The sequence below is a fragment of the Macrotis lagotis genome, chromosome 5, assembly GCF_037893015.1.
Source record: "Macrotis lagotis isolate mMagLag1 chromosome 5, bilby.v1.9.chrom.fasta, whole genome shotgun sequence".
Lineage (NCBI taxonomy): Eukaryota > Metazoa > Chordata > Mammalia > Peramelemorphia > Peramelidae > Macrotis > Macrotis lagotis.
Genome location: NC_133662.1, coordinates 5,713,260 through 5,735,119, shown reverse-complemented (window position 1 = coordinate 5,735,119; position 21,860 = coordinate 5,713,260). Strand labels below are relative to the sequence as shown.

At 42.7% G+C, this 21,860-nt stretch overlaps 1 protein-coding gene across 1 annotated transcript in view; it reads left to right on the top strand.

The window, feature by feature from the left end:
* The first annotated feature begins 1,183 nt into the window (after nt 1–1,183).
* ITPR3 (inositol 1,4,5-trisphosphate receptor type 3) overlaps nt 1,184–21,860 on the top strand; it is a 119,578-nt gene continuing 98,901 nt past the window's right edge. Inside the window, exon 1 of the mRNA XM_074236536.1 lies at nt 1,184–1,328. Within this exon, the coding sequence (XP_074092637.1) occupies nt 1,240–1,328 (89 nt within the window). The 5' untranslated portion in view covers nt 1,184–1,239. The remainder of the gene's footprint in view (nt 1,329–21,860) is intronic.

The following is a 21,860-nucleotide window of genomic DNA, read 5'->3' as shown; positions in this document are numbered from 1 at the left end:
CCCCTGCAGAACGATGGGAACTTGTGAGTGGTGCATTAAGTTGAGTGTGCTCGATCTGTGTGTGTGTGTGTGTGTGTGTGTGTGTGTGTGTGTGTGTGTGTAAGAAGGCATATATTTGCATATTTGCATGTGTGTGCTCTCCCGCACAGCAGCTCTGCCTCCTCTCCCGGAGGGCAGGAACCCTGCAGTGAATGGGTTTAGTACAACACCCATTTCATTGTTTGCAACACATTAATACTAAATAGCAAAAGTACTTTGCTTTTCCACAAGAAAAAAAAGAGCGAGACGGAGAGAACCGGGAGGGGGCGGGGGGCGGAGCTGGGCAATCCGGGACCGGGGAGTCTTCTCCGGGCTCCAGGGAGCGGGAGAGACTGAGCAGACCCCCAAGTTGGATCCCTTCGCTTTGCGCAGAGGAACCTGGAGCGGGGAAGAGAAACGCCGAGAACAAAACCCACCCCGGGGCCCTATTTCCCCCCCATTCCGCACTGACAGCCCTTTTCGGGCTAATATCGGCCGCGGCGGTGGCCGCGGGCCGGTGCCGGGTGGGACTGCCCCGAGGCCGGGGCTCCAGCGCCCACTCGGACGTGGGGCGCAACAGCGAGACTTCTTCGCGCCTCTAGTCGTGGGGCTGACCTGTTCTCCGTGGCAGGGGAGAGTGCCCCCTGCCCCACTCGTGTCACTCTCCCACCTCCGCCCGCCACGGTGGGCTCAGGGAGCAGCCCCAGGCAGCGGGGGGTCACGCCAACCCCGCCGCGCGCCCGCGTGGGTGGTCCCCGGGGACGCCCCCAGCGCCCGGTCTGCAGCCCCCGGGCCGGGTCTCGGGTCTGGGCGGGGGAGCGGGGGCTCGCGTCCCTCCACCTCCCGGGCCCGGCCGTGGGCGCAGCCCGGCTGGCCCGGGGCGGGCAGGGCAGCGCGGGGTGGGCCGGGGTGTGGCCTGCCCGCCTCCCGGGGCCGGATCGACATGTGTGCGGCGGCCCCAGACTTCCTGCTCTCCCTCCATTGCAGGTAGCGCGCCGGCCGGGCTCGGCCCACGGGCAGGAGGAGGCGCGCCCGGAGCTCGCCGGCCTTCCGCGGACCGGCGCAGGGCCCCTCCCCGCCGCCGCGCCGCTCGCAGCCCGAGCCCACCCTGGCCGCGGCTGGCCCAGCCGCTGCGCTGGGGGCGCGCGCCCGCCCGGCCCCCGAAGCCTCCTTTGCCCGGTGCCCTGAGTGCGCCCCCTCGGGCGCACGGCCGCCGCGGCCATGAACGAGATGTCCAGCTTCCTTCACATCGGGGACATCGTCTCCCTGTACGCCGAGGGCTCGGTCAATGGCTTCATCAGCACCCTGGGGTGAGCGCGAAGCGGGGGCCGGCGGGCGCCCCCCGCCCTTTGCCCACGGACGGGCAGCCCTACACGGCCCTCGGAAGACAGCTGCTCGGGTTTGCCCCCGGGAGGGGCGCGGGGGGATGGAAACGCTGGCTTATTTGAGAAAGGAAGTGAGTGGTTGCTCAGGTAGGGGCCGAGGGCCCTGCCGGGCCTGGGTGCCGGCCCCCCGCGCCGCCCCGCTCCCCCGCGGAGGCTCGGCTCTTCTGGGCTCCCCCTCCCAGGAGAGGGCGAAGGGGAAGAGAATGAGCCTTCTCCCGAAGCCCCACCCCCACTCCCTTCCCAGGTGTGAGAAGCTGAAGGCTGGGACTGGCCGACGGAAGGCGGGGTGGTTCGGGGACCTGGGGAGGGGGTTGTATTAGGGTGCTGGACTGAAGAAATGATGCGAGTGGGTTCTTGGCTCTCAGAGCCTGCGGGCGAGCTGTGGGACGGCACAGACCGGTGTGTCCATCATTCTCGAGCTATTTACCCCAACATGTTTTTCCTCACCTGAATGATTCTGTGTCCGATACTAGGCTACTCAAATTCCCCTCCACTTCCCTAGACATTGATGATGAGATGCGGTTCTTCCCTCTCCCTCCCTCGCCCCCCCCCCCCCCCCATTGAGAGCGCGCTGATCTAATTCCTGCCCTTCCTCCCCAAGCCCCTCCTCCTACTCGGGGAGAGTCTGTCAACAAGTCTGGCACTCACCTTGGCGCCTCAGGGTCCCCACCCCCTGGGTCTTCCTGAGCATTTTGCAAACATTAATTAATTCTGTAGTGCAATCCCCTAGGCTTGGAGGTGGATAAACAGCTGTAGCTACTGGGAAGGGGGAGGGGAGAGAGAGAGAGAGAGAGAGAGAGAGAGAGAGAGAGAGAGAGAGAGAGAGAGAGAATACAAATATGAGAGAATGAGAATGAACTGGAATTCAGAACTAAGAAGGACATCAGGTGCAAGATCTTACTTTATTTGCAGGGGCATTGCACTTACTGGACATCTAATCTTTATAGCTATTCTGTGTCCCCCACCATAAATCCCGATTCTTTAATCTTTAGAACTAAAGTCTAAAGAGAGAGCACAATTTATTGGAAAAGTGACAAAAATCCTTGGGTTTGACTAATCCTGGCTCTGAAATTTCCTCCCCATGTAAGTGTGGGCACTTCATTGAACGGCTGTAAGATAAGGAATTGGGACTAAATGATCTCTTACATCTTTTCTAGTTTTAAATCTTATCACCCCTTTGTGCACCACCCCTATCCCCTTCCATTGCAAGACTCACAGATTCTCCCTTGCCCAGAATCTCTCTGCATTTAGATGTTATCTCATCTGTCAAATGAGGTGGTTGGACTAGATAACCTCTAAGGTCCTGATGCTGAGAGCAGACACTTAGCCTCATACCTACTCCACCTGTTGGCAGTACCCATTTTCCTTATTTAGGCTTCATATTCAATGTTTTCTGAGGAGAGAAGCATTTTCCATTCAGAAACCTTTCCCTTCTTATAAAACACCTGCTTCACTTCCCCTTCTGATCCCCCCCTTCTTTTATCCCTTCTCTCCCTCCATATAAGACTAGGTATTGATATTGGAACTTCTCCTCTCATTTGTTAGGCAAAGACACTTCGATTCACCTCTGTAGTTCCACCTGTACCCATAGTGGAATGAGAAGAGAGTATGGTGGGGATTATTTAATCAATCTACAAACATTTATTAAGCAAAAGTTATGTACTAGGCCCTGTGAGATATTGGACCTCTTCCTGCTTTCCTCCTAGACTCCTCCCCTTTGGAGAGTTCCTTTCTGAAGAATCTTTTAAACCCGGAGAAACATCTGAGAGAAGGCCCCAGGGCAAAAGTTGATTAGAAAAGAGCAGGTGACCATTTGACTACCCAGTGGAACCCAAGGATAGAAACGATGAAAGATGGTGTATTTAAGGTTTAGGATTGTATTTATTTAGGACTACTTGCTGGTCGGGGGTGGTGAGGGGGGAGGACAGTGGGGAAAAAAAAGTGCTGGATATGGAATCAAGAGGGCCTGGATTTAAGTTCCAGTGCTACTGTTTGTGTGATCTTGAAAAGTCACTATATCTCATAAATTCCTAGTTTCTAAATCTGAAATCTGGGGGATTGGACTAGGTTAGAGATCTGGAACATGGGCTTAAATGCAGTCCAAAATACTCTTGGAGCAATACCTGAAACTAAAATGTCATGGGGGAAATATATAACAAAATTATTAAAATATAATAAAGCATTGAAAATGTTAATAGGTGGTTTTGTAAGTCAAAAAGTAGCCCAAAGGGATCTTTAATGTATGATTTAATGACCACTATTTTATTGGAGTTTGACACCACCATACTAGATGGTCTCCAAGGTCTTTTCCAATTCAGAATCTCCTTGGGAGATGTAATTTTCCCTAGCATCACAGGCATATCTCATTTTGCTGCTGGACCCTGGCCTACCCTGAAACAGTATTCATATTAGATGCTCACTAAGTATTTATTGCTGAGAAGAGCTCACAGTAATACAGCTGTTTATTTAACATTTTTTCAATTACTAGTCTTTTATCTTCTTTTCTTCTCACTTCCCTTGATTGGAAAAAAAATACCCCAAATCTTATAGTGAATATTGATAGTCAAGCAAAAAAAAATTCTCATTAGCATGTCCAAAAAAAAATATATATATATATATATACATGTATGTTATTCTGTGTCATGAATCTATCACCTGTCTGTCTGCCATGGTACCATGCTTCATTACTGCTTCTCTGAATGGTGGTTGGTTATTGCGTTGATCAGTGTTCTTGTCTTTCAAAGTTGTGTTAGAACATTTTACAAGAGATAATGGTTATATGAAGTAAATAATTCAAATATTTTACCCCTATTTTATAGATGAGGAAACTAATTTGTCCACAGTCATAGTATCAGAGCAGACTCCTGCTAGGGTTTATGATTCTAAGAATGTTTTTCATATTAGACCAAGGGTTTTTATGCCACCTTTTTCAACATGGGCCAGGTGAAACCCTTCTCAGAATTTTGATTTTTAAATGTATTACAGTTGGGCAGCTAGGTGGCAAAGAGGCTAGAATGGTGGTCCTGAAGTCAGGAGGAACAGAATTCAAATGTAGCCTCAGTATACTAGGTTAAGAACCTCTGTCCCCCATTTAGTCTCACAAAGAGAAGAATGTTATTACAAAGGCAAAATGAAAGAAAGAAAAACAAACAGACAAGGAGAGAAGAGAGACACAATGTCAGAAAGATGGGTGGGGGAGAGAGAGAGCCAGCTATCCTGTTCCTCTGTGTAGAGGTAGGAGATAGTTTGAATGGACCTGTCATCTACCATTGTGCTGAGCTACCCAGTAATTGAGCATTTCGGTTGAGAAGGACCATATAGTTAGAGCTAGGAGGCACCTTAGACCTTATTGAGTTTGACTTCTTCATTTTACAGATGAGACAATCCAAGGGAGTAAGCTGTAGGGACAGGACTTGAACTCAACTCCTGATTCCCAAGTCTGGTGCCTTTTCCATTGTACTTGGGGTCAAGGGTAGAAGCTTCTAAATAGAAAACTCTAGTGCTCTTTCTTGGCCAAGCCTGGTTTTCCTCCCATTTCCTCACCACCACCACCCTTCCCCACAGGGTCAATTCTCTAGTTAATTAGAGTACCCATCAAAGATTGTACATTAACTTAGTCAGGGAGGGGAGAATGAGGGGTCATGTACCAGGAGGAACAGGATCCTGCTGCTGGGTAGGAGGGAGCTTCAGGGGAGGCATGCCTGCCTACTTCTGAAGAGGCAGAGGGTAGTAGCTGGGTGGGGCCAAAGCACCTGTCCCCTCCATGACAGGCTTGGGAGGCTAGCAGAGTAGACAAAAGCAGCTCCAGAGGTTGAAGCAATCATAGCTGATCAGAGAGGGCTGCCAGTGGTGGTAAAAATAGGAAGGAATTCAGACTCCTGGAAGTTCGGGGAGAGGTCACTGGGCTTCCCTTGGAAGTCAATAAGCCCAGAGAAGTGGTGCCTTGTCCCTGGCTCCATGAAAGAAAGTCAAAGGGACCCCATATGGGTGAACTGCCTGGCTGTCTTTGGAGGGAGGTAGTACTAGATTTGGAGTCAGAAAACTTGTTTTCAAATCCTGATTGACAATCATTGTTAGACAAAAGATATTCATTTAACCTTTTTGGGCTTCACTTTACTCATCTGTAAAATGTGAATGGGTTAGACTAGGTGACCATCTCTGTGGTTCCTTACAATTCTAAGTCTGTGAACTATTCTTTCTGGGTCCTAGAAATGGGCTTTCTTGGTAAGTTGGACTTCATCTCTCTTCTTCTGTTCCTCTAGCTTTCCATCATCTCTTCCACTTCATGCCCTGGGGTCTTTTGCCCATTTGCCCCTGATATTGGCCCATTCCAGTGCCTCCTTATGCTAAAGAGGAGTCATTCTGTTTGATAGTGTTAGGGAACAGCATTAGAGGGGGCAAAAGGTTCTGTTCATCCATAAAACCAGTTCGTGCTTGTTCCAATCAGACTGGAGAAAGAGAGGAGAGCCAGAAGTCTCTTCCTTTTGGCTCTTAACTCAGGGGCTCAAATTTCCACAATCTGGCCTAGGCTGGTCCTGCAACTATTGAACTTCTCAGTGTTGTTTCATATGTGTATATATATATATATATATATATATATATATATATATATATATATATATATAGTTAACAAAAAAACCCAAAACTCTCCATTGCTGGTAAAAACTAGGATGACCTATTCTCACTGTTTTGTAAAAAATATCTATTGAGGGGTGGCTAGGTGGTGCAGTGGATAAAGCACTGGCCTTGGAGTCAGGAGTACCTGGGTTCAAATCCGGTCTCAGACACTTAATAATTACCTAGCTGTGTGGCCTTGGGCAAGCCACTTAACCCTGTTTGCCTTGCAAAAACCTTACAAAAAAAAGAGACAGAAAAAGAAAATTTCTATTGAGTACCTAATAAAAAATGCTAAAGACTAGCAAAGGGCAAGTTCTGGTAGTTTTTATACCAGGTCAGTTCTTTTTTTTTTTTTTTGAAAGATTTTATTTTAAGTTTTATAATTTTTCCCCTAATCTTGCTTCCCTCCCCCCCACCCTACACAGGAGGCAGTCTTTACATTGTTTCCATGGTATACATTGATCTAAGTTGAATGTGGTGAGAAAAATCATATCCTTAAGGGAAAAAAATAAAGTATAAGAGATAGCAAAATTACATAAAAAGATAACTTTTTAAAATTAAAAGTAATAGTCTTTTGGTCTTTGTTCAAACTCCATTGTTCTTTCTCTAGATACAGGTGATATTCTCCAATGCAGATATTCCAAAATTGTGCCTGAATGTTGCACTGATAAAATGAGCAAGTCCATTAAGTTTGATCATCACCCCCCATGTTGCTGTTGGGGTATACAGTGTTTTCTGGTTCTGTTCATCTCACTCAGCATCAGTTCGTGCAAGTCCTTCCAGGCTTCCCTGAATTTCCATTCCTCCTGATTTCTAATAGAACAATAGTGTTCCATGATACACATATACCACAGTTTGTTAAGCCATTCCAATTGAAGGATATTCACCTAATTTCCAATTCTTTGCCACCTCAAACAGGGCTGTTATGAGTATTTTTGTACAAGTGATATTTTTTATCCTTTTTCATAATCTCTTGGTATAGACCGAGTAGTGGTATTGCTGGATTCAGATAGTTCTTAAGGAGGAATTCAGGGATAGTGTATATCTTTTTTCTTTTTGGCTGGGCAGTGACCTGTCCAAGGTCACACAGCTGGATAATGTATATCAACCACCAAGGAACCACATAGGGAGTGCAAAGATGAGTTAGGAACTCCATATTTATTAAGTATTGGCTATATGTAAGTCATTGTGATAACAAGCTGGATTTGAACCACAAAAATGAGAAACATTCCCTTCCCTCAGGGTGCTCATATTTTCCTGGGGGATATGATTACAAGAGAATTTGAGGAGGAGAGAACATTTAGCAATTAGGAGAATCAGGAAAGATATTTCATATAGGTGCATGTGATAACTGAGTTGAGTCTTGAAGGAAAATAAGATGGAAAAGGAAATTATGGGAGGTAAATCTGGACAGGAAATTTGGGCCTCTTTTGTAGAAGATTCTAATTGGCAGACAAACTAGTTTTTATTTAATGGAAAGTAATAGGTTTTTCAGTAGGTAAACCCTTGCCTAAGGAAAATTATTTTGATAAGGTTTTGGAAAAAATATTAGAGGGACACATGTCATTGAAGAGACTTGTAGGTGGTTCTAGTTGGTAAAGTAGTAGCCCTGGAGTCATGAGGACAGGAGTTCGAATTCAGCCTCAGATACTTGACACTTAACTAGCCTTGTGACTTTGGGCAAGTCACTTAACCCTGATTGCCTCACATCAAGGTTCATCTCTAGTTGTCTTGATTCATATCTGACCTGGACTTAGATGGCTCTGGAGTAGAAAGTGAGTAAGTGACTTAGTACAGTGCCCCCTTACTCAAATCCAGTTCAAGTGTTTGTTGTGGCATCATTTCCCTGATGTCATAGTCCTCTTTGAGAATGAAGGACAAAAAAAATCAGATCTAGATTCACAAAGATCTGAGTTCAAATTCTGATGCAAGACTTAACAAGATAGCTTCATGTTCTTTGGCAAGTGATTGTAACCTCTCAAACCTCAGTCTCCTCCTCTGTAAAAGGAAGAGGCCCAACTTGATGGCTTTTAAGAGTCCTTTCAGTTCTGAATCTATTATTCTATGGTCTTGGGAAGTGAGTTCAAGTGAGGTGTTTTGAAGGCTTGAACTGTATAAGAGATCATTTAAGACAGATCCAAATATTGTTGTTGAGGTGCAATCAATAAAGTGAAGACAGTTGTTTCTGTTATGGTCCGGTAATTGGAGAGACTGATGAATCATCAAATTTTGTGGATGGCATGATGATAAATGCTGGGTATACAAAGACAAAAACTAAAATGTTTTTGCCCTCCAGGTACAAAATGCACACACACACACATTTGGGTGATGCTGTAAGGTAGTACATATGCATTAAGTGCTCAATGTGGTGCAGAATCTCAAATAAGAAAGATGATGGAGTAGGTGTAGTCAGGGAAGGCTTCCTGGATATAATAGAACTTGAAGAATTGCTGGGATTCAGACTTGAATCTTTTTCCCATTGTGGTTCCCATTTGAAGTCCCCTCTTTGCTCCATTGATATTTCATCTGTTGAAATTTGTGTCTGCCTCTTAACTGTGTCTTTTGGGCAAACCCTTTTATCTCCTTGGGTCTCAGATCCCTTCTAGCTTTGACAGTCTGAAGATCCGTGAGTCAGAAAGATGATTTTGGCAGCAATATAAAAGATAGTTTGCGAGAGAGAGACAGACAGAGAGAGAGAGAGAGAGAGAGAGAGAGAGAGAGAGAGAAGGCAGGAAGGCATGTAGGAGATTGTTGGTGGTCTAGAGTAGTGGGAGTTGGAACAGAGAGGAGAGATGATGCAGGAGATACTCTCAAGGGACAATCAACACAGACTGGGTAACTGATTAGATAGGAAAGCCAAGGGAAGTGTTTCCAGATTCAGCCAGCTGTTAGTGTTTTCCATTCAAAGGCCACTTTTCTTCCATGGTCTCTATGTATTGTGTGTGTGTGTGTGTGTGTGTGTGTGTGTGTGTGTATGTATACACATGTATATGTATATACACATATTTATATTTGCACAATCTATCCCATCTTTTCCTTCTTATCTCCAGTATTTAATTTAGTCCTTGGCATAGAAGTGCTTAATAAATGTCTGTGGATTGATGATTGATTGGACAAGATAACGCCACAGTTTTGAAAGTAAGAGGTTGAGAGTGAATAGTGCCACAGACAGAAATAGTGAAATTGGGAGGAAGAGCAGGTTTAGGGCAAAAGATAATTAACTGTGGTTGAGATTTGTGGCTGGTTCTCCTAACCACTGCCCCAGCCTGGGCCCACTTAGGAGAAGTGATGCCAGTGGAATTATTAACTGCTCCTTTTGAAGCATTTGGAAGAGGTAGCAGGTTTGACCCTCTCCCTATCCATCCCTTTTGTGGATTTTTCTCCCCTTTTGTGGCTATCTTTTTTTTGGGGGGGGGTGTTTGTTTTTTGCAAGGCAGTGGGGTTAAGTGACTTGCCCAAGGTCACACAGCTAGGTAATTATTAAGTGCCTGAGGCTGGATTTGAACTCAGGTCCCCCTGACTCCAGGACTGGTGCATTATCCACTGTACTACCTAGTTGCCCCCCTCAGAATAATAATTATTATTGTTGTTGTTTTTATTTTCCCAAATATGTTCCTAGGTTTCTTTTTTAATACATTTATAGTTTGGCACTCTCTTCCCCACAACCAAGAGGCAATTTAAGTAGAGCAGAAAGAGCACTAGGTTTGGAGCCAAAGGGCTTGAGTTCAAATCATGTTGGGACAGAGGGCTATGACGGGGGAAGGGGCAGAATGGCTATGCCTTCTGCTCCTTGGCTCCCAAGATTTATTTCTTCTCATAAATGTTGCATTTTCGGGATCCCTTGAGTTTGTCTTGGGTCCAGCTGCCTTCAACAAAACTGAGTTGATAAATTTACCTGACCTGTGGGTTATAATTGGAAATAGCTAACTTTGCAGATTAAATTTGTGGCTGGTTAAACTTTGGGCCCTTCTTTTCCTTTGCTTGGAATAAGAAATTCTAAGGGTCCTTCTTCCCAGACCCCCATGGCCCCATGTTGATTATATACCCACACCTACTGGTTCCTCTCATCACTCTTAGGGTGAGACTAATTTTTAAGTCTTTAGAGAGCACTGTATTGTATGTCTTGCTGCTAGTATGGAAATAAATATTTATAAATATGGAACCTAGGACATTAATGATAGCCATATGTGGTCCCATGTAAGGTTTTATGGTTGTTTAGCTTTAGGGAGCAATCTTCATCTTCAGTTTATCAAGGATTCAGTCTCTACAGTGAGCTACACTATTAGACTTGTTAGGAAGACAAGACTAATACTTGTGAAACAATTAGATTACAATTGCCTAATTAATGTCTCATTTACAAAAGGTTTTTATAGGCAGTGGTGGATGGAATGTCAGCCTGGAGTCAGGAAGACTCCTTTTTCTGAGTTCTCATTTTGCCTATCTTAGATACTTAATAGCTTCATGACCTTGGGCAAGCTACTTAACCCTGTTTGCCTCAGTTTCCTCATCTGTAAAATGAGCTGGAAAAGGAAATGACAAACTACTCCACTATCTTTTCCAAGAAAACCCTAAATGTACTCCCAGAGACCCAGACATAATTGACAACCCCAACCACCATCACTACCACCACAATATGGGCTTTAAGGTTTAACAAGGACTTTCCTCACAAACACCCTATAAAGTGGGTAGTGTAAGTCTTCTTATTACCATTTTATAAGTGATGTTCACAGAGGCTGAGTCTGTGGTCACACAAGCACTATATATAGAAACTATGACTCAAATTTGGATTTGTTACTGCAAGACCGGTGCTCTTAAACCATACTGTGTTCTGTAGGTCAGACTATAGGTAAGAGCTTCAGAAAAGGGGAGATTAATGAAGGACTGAAAAAGTTAAGAAAGGCTTTATGAAGAAAATGGGGCTCTAGATGCACCATGGAGTTATGGGATTTGGAAGGAAGGAAGGGAGGGAAAGGCTTTCCAGTCAGGGCTTTATTTATTCATTTTTTGAGTGGGATCTCACAAATAAGGCATGAATATACCCTGTTCTTAAGTCAGAACAGGACCTGAGTGGGTCTAATATTTATCACTCTGAGAATAATAAGGTTGAGCCCCAGTCCTGGAGTCAGGAGGACCTGAGTTCAAATCTAGCCTCACATACTTAACAATTGCCTAGCTGTGTGACCTTGGGCAAGTCCCTTAACCTCATTGCCTTAAACAGATTTAAAAAAGAGAGAATAATAATATCACCCAGATAGCCAGTGGCACAGCTTTGGGTCCTCTGATTCTAAACTTGGTTTTGCTGCCTCTTCTGTGGAGTAGGTGTTGGGGAATCATAGTAGGCTAGGTAGGATGGGGTCAGGTGGTAGACAGGCCTTGAAAGCCAGGCTGCATTGGGCAGCAGAGAGTTACAAGAGGCTTTTTGTGCTAGGATCTGCTGATTAATGTGAGATTGGTGTGTTAGAGGCAGTCATCTGGAGCAAACAAATCCAAAACTGATCAGCATAGCACCAGTCTGCCCTTTACTCTGCCACCTGCTTATTTGGGTAGCAAATTCTTTTCTCTATGCATTCATCTATTTTCCATCTCTTCTCTATGAAATGGGAGTCTAGATTTAGAGCACTGAGATAGCAGAAGGACCAAATATGAAAGTTCACAGTGAGAGGGTGAAGACAGGCTCAGGACCCTTTGACCATGTCCAAGACAGGGAAATGGAATCTTAAGAGGACAAGTGTGAGGCCTGGCCTGAGGGGCTGGTCATGGCTGCACTGATATAAGCCTCCAACTATATGTCCCTATCCTTGGGTAATGGAAGAACAAGAAAGTGAAAAACTTATGGGTAAAGTCAGGGTCAGAGTTGGTATTAAGGTTAAGGTTAGAGTTTCAGTGAGGATTTTGGTTCAATTTGTGATTCAAATTGAAGGGGGTTGAGTCTGGGGTTAGGAATGAGATTAGATTTTGGGGAAACCGAAAAGACAATAATCCTGCTCTCAAGGAAGGAAATAATTATTTATAAAGACTTACTATGTGGTAGAAACTTTTATCTCATTTGTTCTTGACAGTTCTGGGAGGGAGGTACTTTTATTTTCCTCAATTTACAGATGAGGACACTGAAGCAATCCAGGGTTAAGTGACTTTACCAGATTCAAGCTGGTAAATATCTGAGGTTGAATTTGAACTCAGGTCTTCGTGAATTCAGAGGGACCTAGCCACCCCAGATGGAATGTACAACCTCAAAGGTGGATTCATCTGTCCACAGGTAACTTTGAAACAAGTGGCAATGTAAAGAAGTCCATAGAAAGACCCTTTGTTCTCAAAGAAGACCATGACATTAAAGGCATGCTACCATAACAAGCACATGATTTGGATTTGAGTGAGGGGGTGCTGTGTTAAGTTGCAGCCTCACTTTCTCCTCTGGAGCCATCTGAGTTCAGTGGACAGATATAAATCAGGATGACTGGAGATGGCTCTGGTTTGGAGACAGTCCTTGCCCAGGGTCACCTAGCTAATAAGAATCAAGTGTCTGAGACCAGTTTTGAACTCCCCTGTTCTTGACTCCAAAGCCAGTGTTCTATTCACTATGCCACTGGTAAGGGATTTCTATAGGTCATAGACATCTTATCTGGAGCTCACAATGTGATCACAATCATCTGGGCTGGTTCAGCTTTAAAAGGGTACCTGCTCCATCTCTTAAGGACTGGGATAAAGGAAGAAAAAAAAGAAATTTACTGATACCATTATTAAATATTTAAAAGGAATAGCAAGTTGTACGTAATTGAGTCGCAATTTCATGTGCAGTCATCTTTTTTTATTATATTATGTTATAGAAATGCTTGTTTTATCCCATAAATTAAAAATAAAAAAAGCAAAAAAAAAAAAAGAGTACCTATCACTATTTTTACTGCTCCTTCAATTCTGTTTGAGCAGCCTTGGTTGAAGATCATATTAGTATTAATACTTCTGAGATAATAATGACTTTCATTTATATAGAGTATTAATGCTTAAAAATCTTGGCTTCCCTAAAGATCCTTTCCAACAAATACTTCTAAGCCTTGATTTTGCAGAAAACTTCCTCTGCCATAATTCTAAGATTGCTAACCCAGAAGGCCTACCCTCATTTACAATGCATTATAGTATCCAAGACAACATTTTGCTTTTTGTAGAGGCTAATTTTGCCTTTATTTGAAACTATCTGTTCTGGTATCAGCTCTGCAGTTTACTTGATTTGTGCTCTTGGGACAGGCTACTCCCCTGAGTTTCTTCATTTGTAAGAAGAGGGAGTTTGAGTTAGATGATTTCTAGGTTTGCTTATTAATTTTAAAAAAAAATTTTTAAACCAGTCTAAGCCTAATCTTTGCTAAGCCAAGTGTTTGATTTCAGCTACCTCTAGTACCCTTGAAAAGACCTCAGGAATGACAGTAATTATCTCTAACTGTTATTTTTGCCCTTTTCCTCCAATTCAGGCTGGCTTTTCCCCCTTCTCTATTAAGACTCAAAACCCTTTTGAGGACTTTGCATTAAGTTCTAGTTTCAAGAGTAGGGGTACTTTATAGTTCTTGCAATTTTTATTGCCTCTTTCCTTAAAAATTTATTTATTTATTTATTTTAGGTTTTTGCAAGGCAAACAGGGTTAAGTGGCTTGCCCAAGGCCACACAGCTAGGTAATTATTGTCTGAGACTGGATTTGAACCCAGGTACTCCTGACTCCAGGGCTAGTGCTTTATCCACTACACCACCTAGCTGCCCCACTTTAAAAATTTATTTATAACTTGTTTATATGTGTTATAGTCATTTTAACATATACTATACCCTTCTCAGGGGTACTTTCTTTTGAAAAATGAAGGCAAAAGGGGCAGCCAGATGGTGCAGTGGATAGAGCACCTGCCCTGGAGTCAGGAGGACCTGAGTTCAAATTTGGCCTCAGATATTTAATAATTACCTAGCTGTGTAACCTTGGGCAAGAGGCTTAACTCCATTGCCTTGAGTAAATAAAAAAGAAAAAAGAAAAGTGAAGGCAAAGAAATGGACATATCCACAAAATTTGAAAATGTGTACAATATTCTGTATCCATAGATGAAGAAAAGAGGGAAGTGCACTTCCTAATAACTTCTCCAGACCAAGATTGTTTGTTACAGTTATGCAATCCTAGGCTTACCTTTTTGTGTTTTCTTGGTTCACATTATTGTAGTTAGTTTGCATATAATAAGAACATAGATTGACTATCTATCTGTGATCATAAATCTGCATTTAGAGCTAGAAGGAACTTTAGAGGCAATCTAATCTTTCTTCCCCCTTATTTTGCAGTTGGAAAACAGGCCCAGAGAGAGCTGAAGTAATTAGCCCAGGGTCATATATTTAGGGATTGGGCTTTCTGAGTCCAAGACTAACACTGTTTTACCTAGCTTTACCTCACTTAGCTTCCTGCTTTCCATGGTCTTCATTCCATATAATCAATTTACATAAGTCTTGCTGTATTTTTCTGAATTTTTCGTCTTCATTGTTTTTCATGGTATGATAATACTCTATTACAGATACTAACTTTTTTTAGATATTGACCCACTTAAATTTCCAGTTCTTTGCTACCACAAAAAAGTGGAACTATAAGTATTTTGTTATATGGGATCTTTCTTACCCACTTCTTCCCCGCATCTTCTACCTCTGTCACTAAACTCTTTTTAAAAAATTAAAAATTGTATTTTTCCAATTACATGCTATGCAGTTTTAACATTCATTCATTTGTAAATTTATAAACACATTTTTCTATCATCTTCTCTTCCCTCCCCCCTCCCTATGGCAGAGAACGGTCTGGTAAAAGTTGCACATGTACATATATATTTAAAATATTTACATTTTAGTCATCTTGTGTAAGAGGTATTAGGACTAAGGGGAATGGAAAAAAAAAACATGAGATAGGAAGGAAAAAAACCTAAGAGAAGTTTTAAAAAAGTGAATATGGTATACATTCAGATTCTGTGGAGTTCTCCCCCCCCCCCATGTGTATGGCATTGTCCACAGCAGGTCTCTCAGGATTGTCCTTGATCTCTGAACTACTGAGAGGAGCTGCAGCCATCATAGTTGATCAACTCACAATGTTATTGTTAATGTCTGTCATTAGATTCTTCAATGAGTGATCAGGGAATTCTTAGCATAAGAGCTCCAAAGACAGGAATCCTATAACTTTCCTCTATTTAAAAAATAAAAATTAGTTTTTTTAAATGAACAAAAATCTATTTTCTCTCATTTCCAAGTCCTTCCTATTGAGAAGAGAAAAAGAAAAAGAGGACTCTTGTAACAAATATGCTTAACCAAGCAAAAAAAAATTCCCTCATTGATTGTCTAAAAAGAAGAATTTCATTCTGTATCTCGAAGTCTGTCACCTCCTTGTCAGTAAGTAGTTAGTTTGCTTCATCATCAATCCTGTGGAATTGTGGTTGGTCATTATGTTGAATAGAATTCTTAAGTCTTTCAAGTTGCTTTTCTCTATAATGTTGTTATTATATAAACTGCTCTCTTGGTTCTACTTCACTCTGAATTAATTCATTCTGGTCTTTGCAAATTTCTTTCTTAGTTTTTTTTTTTCTTTTTTACAGCACAATAATATTCTGTTGTATTCATACACCATATTTTGTTCAACTGTTTTCCAGATGATGGCTTATTATTCCTTTAGTGTCTAATTTTTTACCACCATTAAAAAAGGTGTTATATTTTGTGTTCATATGGGTTCTTTTCTCCTTTCTTTTTTTTTTTAAGGTTTTTTTTTTCAAGGCAGTGGGTTAAGTGGCTTGCCCAAGGCCACCCAGCTAGGTAAATTATTAAGTGTCTGAGGTTGGATTTGAACCCAGGTACTCCTGACTCCAAGGCCGGTGCTCTATCCACTACGCCACCTAGTCGCTCCTTCTCCTTTCTTTTTATATTGTTCTGACAATCTTCCATAACCAAGAGTGTTCTTCATTTTGCCTAGCCTAAATCAACCCTTTCTATTGCAGGTCTATTCTGTTTCTGACAGAGATGAGGAAAGTAACAGTGAAGCCTTTCATCCACCCCTTATTGGGGAATTCCTAAAATGATGATCTTCAACATTCAGTTTCCAGAGTACTTCCTCTCTTGGGAGTCTTTCTTCCTTATCTAATCTCTCCACTGCCCTACCCTGCCTCTACCTTAATTGCCTTTTTTAGTCTAAATCTCAAAGTCCACATTGGGCTGAGCAGTTCTAACTTCCTTGAGATGGTGGTTGCTGGGAACCAAGCAAGTACTTGGGGAAAGATGTGCTAATCTTTTTTTCTCCTTAAGGTCTTGAGATACTGCAATATAGGACACTTCCACAAAATAAGGCAAGAGTAGTTTTCACTGGTCAGCTCACACCTTTATCCTATTTCTGGCAGCATCTTCAACCTCTCTCTAGAGACAGCTAGGCAGTGCATTGGATAGAGCATGGGACATGGAGTCAAGAAGACCTGAGTTCAGATCTAGCCACAGACATTTATTAGCTATGTGACCTTGGGTAAATCATGTAACATCTGTCTGCCTCAGTTTCCCTAACTGGCACATAATAGGGGTTTAATAAATACTTCTTTCCTGAGAAGACTCTCAGAGTGCTCTGAACACAGTAGGCCCTTAATAAATATTTAATGAATTGATAGACAGGTAGACAAAAGAGGAAGGAGGGAAGAAGCATTTAATAAATCTCTGTTATTTGCTAGGCATGATGCTAAACTCTTTACATATTGTCTCATTTGATCCTTGCAAGAACTCTGGGAGATAGGTGCTATCATTAACTCCATTTACAATAGAGGAAACCGAGGCAGACAGCTCTTAAGTGTCCCTGCATCAGTGAAGGCTTCATGGAAGAGGTAGCATTTGAACTGGGGTTTGATTTCAGCAGCCCAAATGCTGGAGGTAGAACATTCAGGGCATAGTGCGGCTGGGAGAGGGTAGAAGAACATAGGGTGGTGTAGGGCACCATAAGTAGTCCAGTACAATGGAACATAGATTCTGTAAGGCTGGCCAAGGGAGGGTGATTTCAGGGCCTTGTATGTCAGGCTAAATATTTTGAAAAGTGATAAGGAATACCTAAAGCTAATATAAGTGAAATAACAGTGGATTTGGAAGTAGAAGACCTGTTTTCAGAGCCTGGTTGTGCTGTTGCCTGAGTCATACTGGGCAAGATTAACCTCGTTGTCTATCAGTTTCTTTCTCTATAAAGTGGATGAGTTGAATTTGTCAGTTTCTAAGGAGCTGTCCAGCTTCAATCCTCTGATGAACCATTAATTGTTCCATACCTTGGGAGATCAGAGGAGAGAAAGATCACTGTGGACAAGAGTAATCAATGAAAAAGGAATCTCAGAGGAAAAAGAGCATAAGCTGGATTTTGAGTAATGGATAGAATTCAGAGAAGAGGGATGAGCCTTCCAGGGGAAGTGCAGGAATAATAGTGCAGAAGTGGAAATGAACCTTGCGGATAGACTGGACAGAAAAGAGACCAGGCTGATTGAAGGAGAGATATGGGAGATGGGGAGGTGGTTTGGGGACCCTTTACAAGAACAGATGCAAATCCAAATGGACAAGAAATAGGAGGAATAGAGAGTTCTCTGGAAAATGTGATATTGTGGGAAAATGCCTGAATTTGGTATCAGAGAACCTGGGTTCAAATGATGACTCTGCTTTGGTCCTTTCTATCTTGATGATATATCTGATCCTTCCCCTAAGTTTAGCAGAGCCTATGGAGAAGGCTATGAGGTGGGCCATAGTGTTGCCCTAAAAACTCTTATGAAGTAACATGAACAGAAGCTGATTTTTTTTTTTAAGGGGGTAGCCTGCATGAATAGAGAGTTCAGATTACAGGGCCAGGTGTGTGGATACTTATGGACACCTGTGAGCTATATTAGTTTAATAAATACAAATGCTTTTCCTCTTTCTCTCCCAAGAGTGACGACTGGAGTGAATTCCTACCGAAGACAAACTCAGTATTTAGTAGGGGTGGTGAAATTGCTTTGGGAGAAGGGAGTAGAGACAACTCTTACTGTCCCCCCAAAGTCCTACTATGTATGACTTTAGATGGGGCTGCATTTGTTAATCTTCATCTGTCAAATACTTACCCATCTTTTAAAACTCAATTCGACTGACATTTATACCAAGGAGTCTTCCCTAAGTTTCTTGTATTAGTAATGACCTTCCCCTTCAACCTCACAGAACACTTGTTTTGGCCTCTCTGAGGTACTTGTCCTATATGATTTTTGTATTCTAATTACAGAACACTTGTTTTGTACTTGTCCTCAAGTGATTTTGTATTCTAATTCATTGTGGATGTGTCTTGAAATTCAGAATGCCCATAAGTCCTTAAAAGTTATCCTGTCCAACCCTCTCATTTTACAAAAGAGAAGACTGAGACTCAGAGAGGCTAAACTGTCAGAGGCTGGATTTGATTCCAAGTCTTTTGACTCCAAGTGGAGTAGTGATGCTAGATAGAGCCCTGGCATCAGGAAGATCCGAGTTCAAATGTGATCTAGTTGTGTGACTCTGGGCAAGACAGTTAAGTCTGTTTGCCTCAGTCTCTTCACTATCAAATGAGCTGGAGAAGGAAATGACAGAACCACTTCATTATCTTTGCCAAGAAAACCTTAAATTGGGGTCACAAAGAGTCAGACATGACCTTAAAAAAAACTCCAACTCCAGAGCCAGTGTGCTTTTTACTGCATTGTAGACATGTTATAAATGAATGAAAAGAAAAACCTTCTAGAGTGAGAGAAAATTGTACATTTTATTCACAAACCTTGTAATACACACCTTACAAGATATGGGTACCTCACTCCTAGGCGTGAGGCACACCTTAGTCTCAGGAGTCAGGTAATTTATTGTCCTCAGAAACTCTTTCCTCTCCCTCTTGGATGTTCATAGGCTCCCGGATTTTGAGTTACAATCTAAAAGGTCTGCCCATTCCATGACATGCTCCTAATATGATCACCCCCCCCGCCCACCCCACATTACCCAACACATGATATGCTAAAGAACCCCAATCCTCACAGGGGGTGTGTGGGTTAATATTCAGTTACCTAATTGCTCAAACTCAGTAGCATTAGGTCAAGATCTCTAGGTCACTCTTGACCATTGGGCTTTGGCATCCCTGGAATGGGGTTAGGAAGACTCTTCCAGTCTTGTGATTGACTGGTCCATTACCCCTTTGTAATGTATTCCCTAAGGGCTCCCTTCCACACCCTGTGAAGACCATCACCCTATATTTCTCACAGACATTAAGCAAATGTTTATTTAATTAGTTAATTCATCTTTGAGAGATTTGAAGCATGAAGGGATTTTAGAGTCAGAACTAGAAGAGACTTCAGAAGCTATCTGACTCAACTGCCTTACTTTACAGTTGAAGAAAGGGAGGCTTTAGAGTGAAGTAGTTATTTTCTCAAAAGTCACTCAGGTAGTAAGTGATAAAGGAGGGGTTTGGGCCCAGGTTCTCTGAATTCCAGGCACTGTTTTTTCTACTATACCGCACTTCTCCCAAGGAGTCTTGGGAATTGGGCATTGGGAATACCTTCTCCATCTGGGATGGCCTGTAGGCCAAAGGGGCTTTGCTGGAAGTCTGATAAATTTATTTGCAGGAGAGGGGGGGTGGGGAGCTGGAGGGGATTTATCAAGATGGCTTTTACAAGGAAAGGGGCTTGAGAAACAACTTGCTCCTTCTTCTCTTGCCATCTGCCTTCAGGGCCTCCCAGGAAACCCGCATCTGTCCGGGAACTAGGAGGGACTCCAAGGTTGGCAGCTGGGCAGGCCAGGGCTGTCTTTGCTCTCCTCTCTGGGTGGAGGCAACAGTAGCAGAAACAGAAACAGCAGGAGAGGCCCTGAGGCTCCTGAACTGAATTTCATTTGGAGAAAGGAGTCCCAATGAAGGTACAGGAGCTTCCTTCCTGAACCACTCCTCACCTTTCAAAAAGTGTCACGTTTCTCTATTGGCATACTGGCTTGGGCGGAAAGAGAAAGTCTGGTGATAAGGGACTCTTGGGTGTGTTATTGTTGGTGGTGGAGGGGAAGTGGAGAATTTCTTGGGAGATTTCATGACCACTGATGCCCAGGTCTTGGTTGGGGAGGGAAAGGGGCAATTTCTATGGTAACTATGACCTCTCATTCCTTGGGGCATCTCAGGATCTCTTGATATTCTTACTTTGTCCCTCCTGTCCTTAGGATCTGATCTCTCCTCCCTCTTTCTTGATTTACCTGTCTTGAGTCCCATCCCCTCTCGGCCTTAACTCTGCTAGGTAGACTGATCTGATTAAGTGATTTCTGCCAAAGTAATTCTTGCTAATCTTAGTGGCTGATAAAGGCTTAATGGTTACTTACTCCTCCCTGATGGTAAATATAAGGCCTTGGCTAGAATAAAGCAGCTAATATATAGGAATTTCAGTTGCTGTGACTGACTAGATGTGAGGATATTTTTAGGAAAGGGGCATCTTCAGAAGGCCTCTTAAATTATAACATGAAGATGGCTATTATATTCTTCTGAGCTTTCCTATAGCTACTGTAGATTATGTTTTTAAATCCAGATATAGCTTGCTCTTCAGTCATCTATCTGTTGGCCCTACTCTCCTCTTCTCTTCCTGCCCCCCACCCCCCTGCAGTATCCATCCTATATCTTATCAGTTCTTTTCCTTATAATTCATTCCCCTTTAAATAGCAAAAAACTGACCCCTTGTCTCTTACCAGCAGCTGCCTACTCCATTGTTCACAGTGGGAAAAGCACTACTTCTGAACATAGAGGATGTTGGTTTGAATCCTGTTTCTTTTATTTATCAGCTCTGTGACTTTGGACTTTCTTTTTGGGTCTTAGTTTCTTCATCTATAAATTAAGAAAATTGGATTAGATCAGGAGTACTTAACATTTTTTCTGTGTCATGGATACCTCCCATAGTTTAGTGAATATTATGGTGATAGTTGTTCAGTTATTATCTGTTTTGTCCAATCTTCATGCCCCCATTTGGGTTTTTTTGGCAAAGATATAGGAGTGGTTTGTCACTTCCTGATCCAGTTCTTTTTATAGATGAGAAAACTGAGACAAACAGGGTGAAGTGATTTGTCCAGGATCACACAGCTAGTTAGTGTTTAAAAACTGGATTTGACTCCAGATTTTCCACTAAGTCCACTGTACTATCTAACTGACTCCTGAAGCCTCAGAGTAATAGTTTTTTTTTTATGTTTTTGCAAGGCAAAGGGGTTAAGTGGCTTGCCCAAGGCCACAAGGCTAGGTAATTATTAAGTGTCTGAGACTGGATTTGAACCCAGGTACTCCTGACTACAGGGCCGGTGCTTTATCCACTATGCCACCTAGCTGCCCCTAGAGTAATGTTTTTTAAAGGCATAAAATAAAATACATACGTTTACAAAGGAATCTAATATATTTAGATTAAAAACCCCTGGAATAGTCTTTAAAATCCCTTCCAACTCAAGCTCCAATGATTCCTCCCTTCTTAGCCATTCTGTATCATCCTTCTAAATCCTACTCAAAACTAAGATAGGTTTCCTAAAAGAATTCCTCCTTCCTTGAGATAGCAACACTCAAGTTCATTTCCTGTCTTTTACATGGTATTTCTTAAGATTTGTAAGCCCTTTTCATGTTTGTGTGTCTCAAAGCGGAATCTAAACCGGGAACTCCCTGAGGGCAGGAATCATGGGGGGGATTCCTGAGAGAGAAGCAACCTTGAATTTGAATTCCCTTAAAGATCCCAGCACACAGGGTGTCCTCAAGACTAGGAGGTGACATTGTCTATATAATTTCTTCTAATCCTTTTATTTGTTCCTGCTACTAATGCTGTGTCTCCTTGGGTAAATTACCTTTTTTAGGTCACC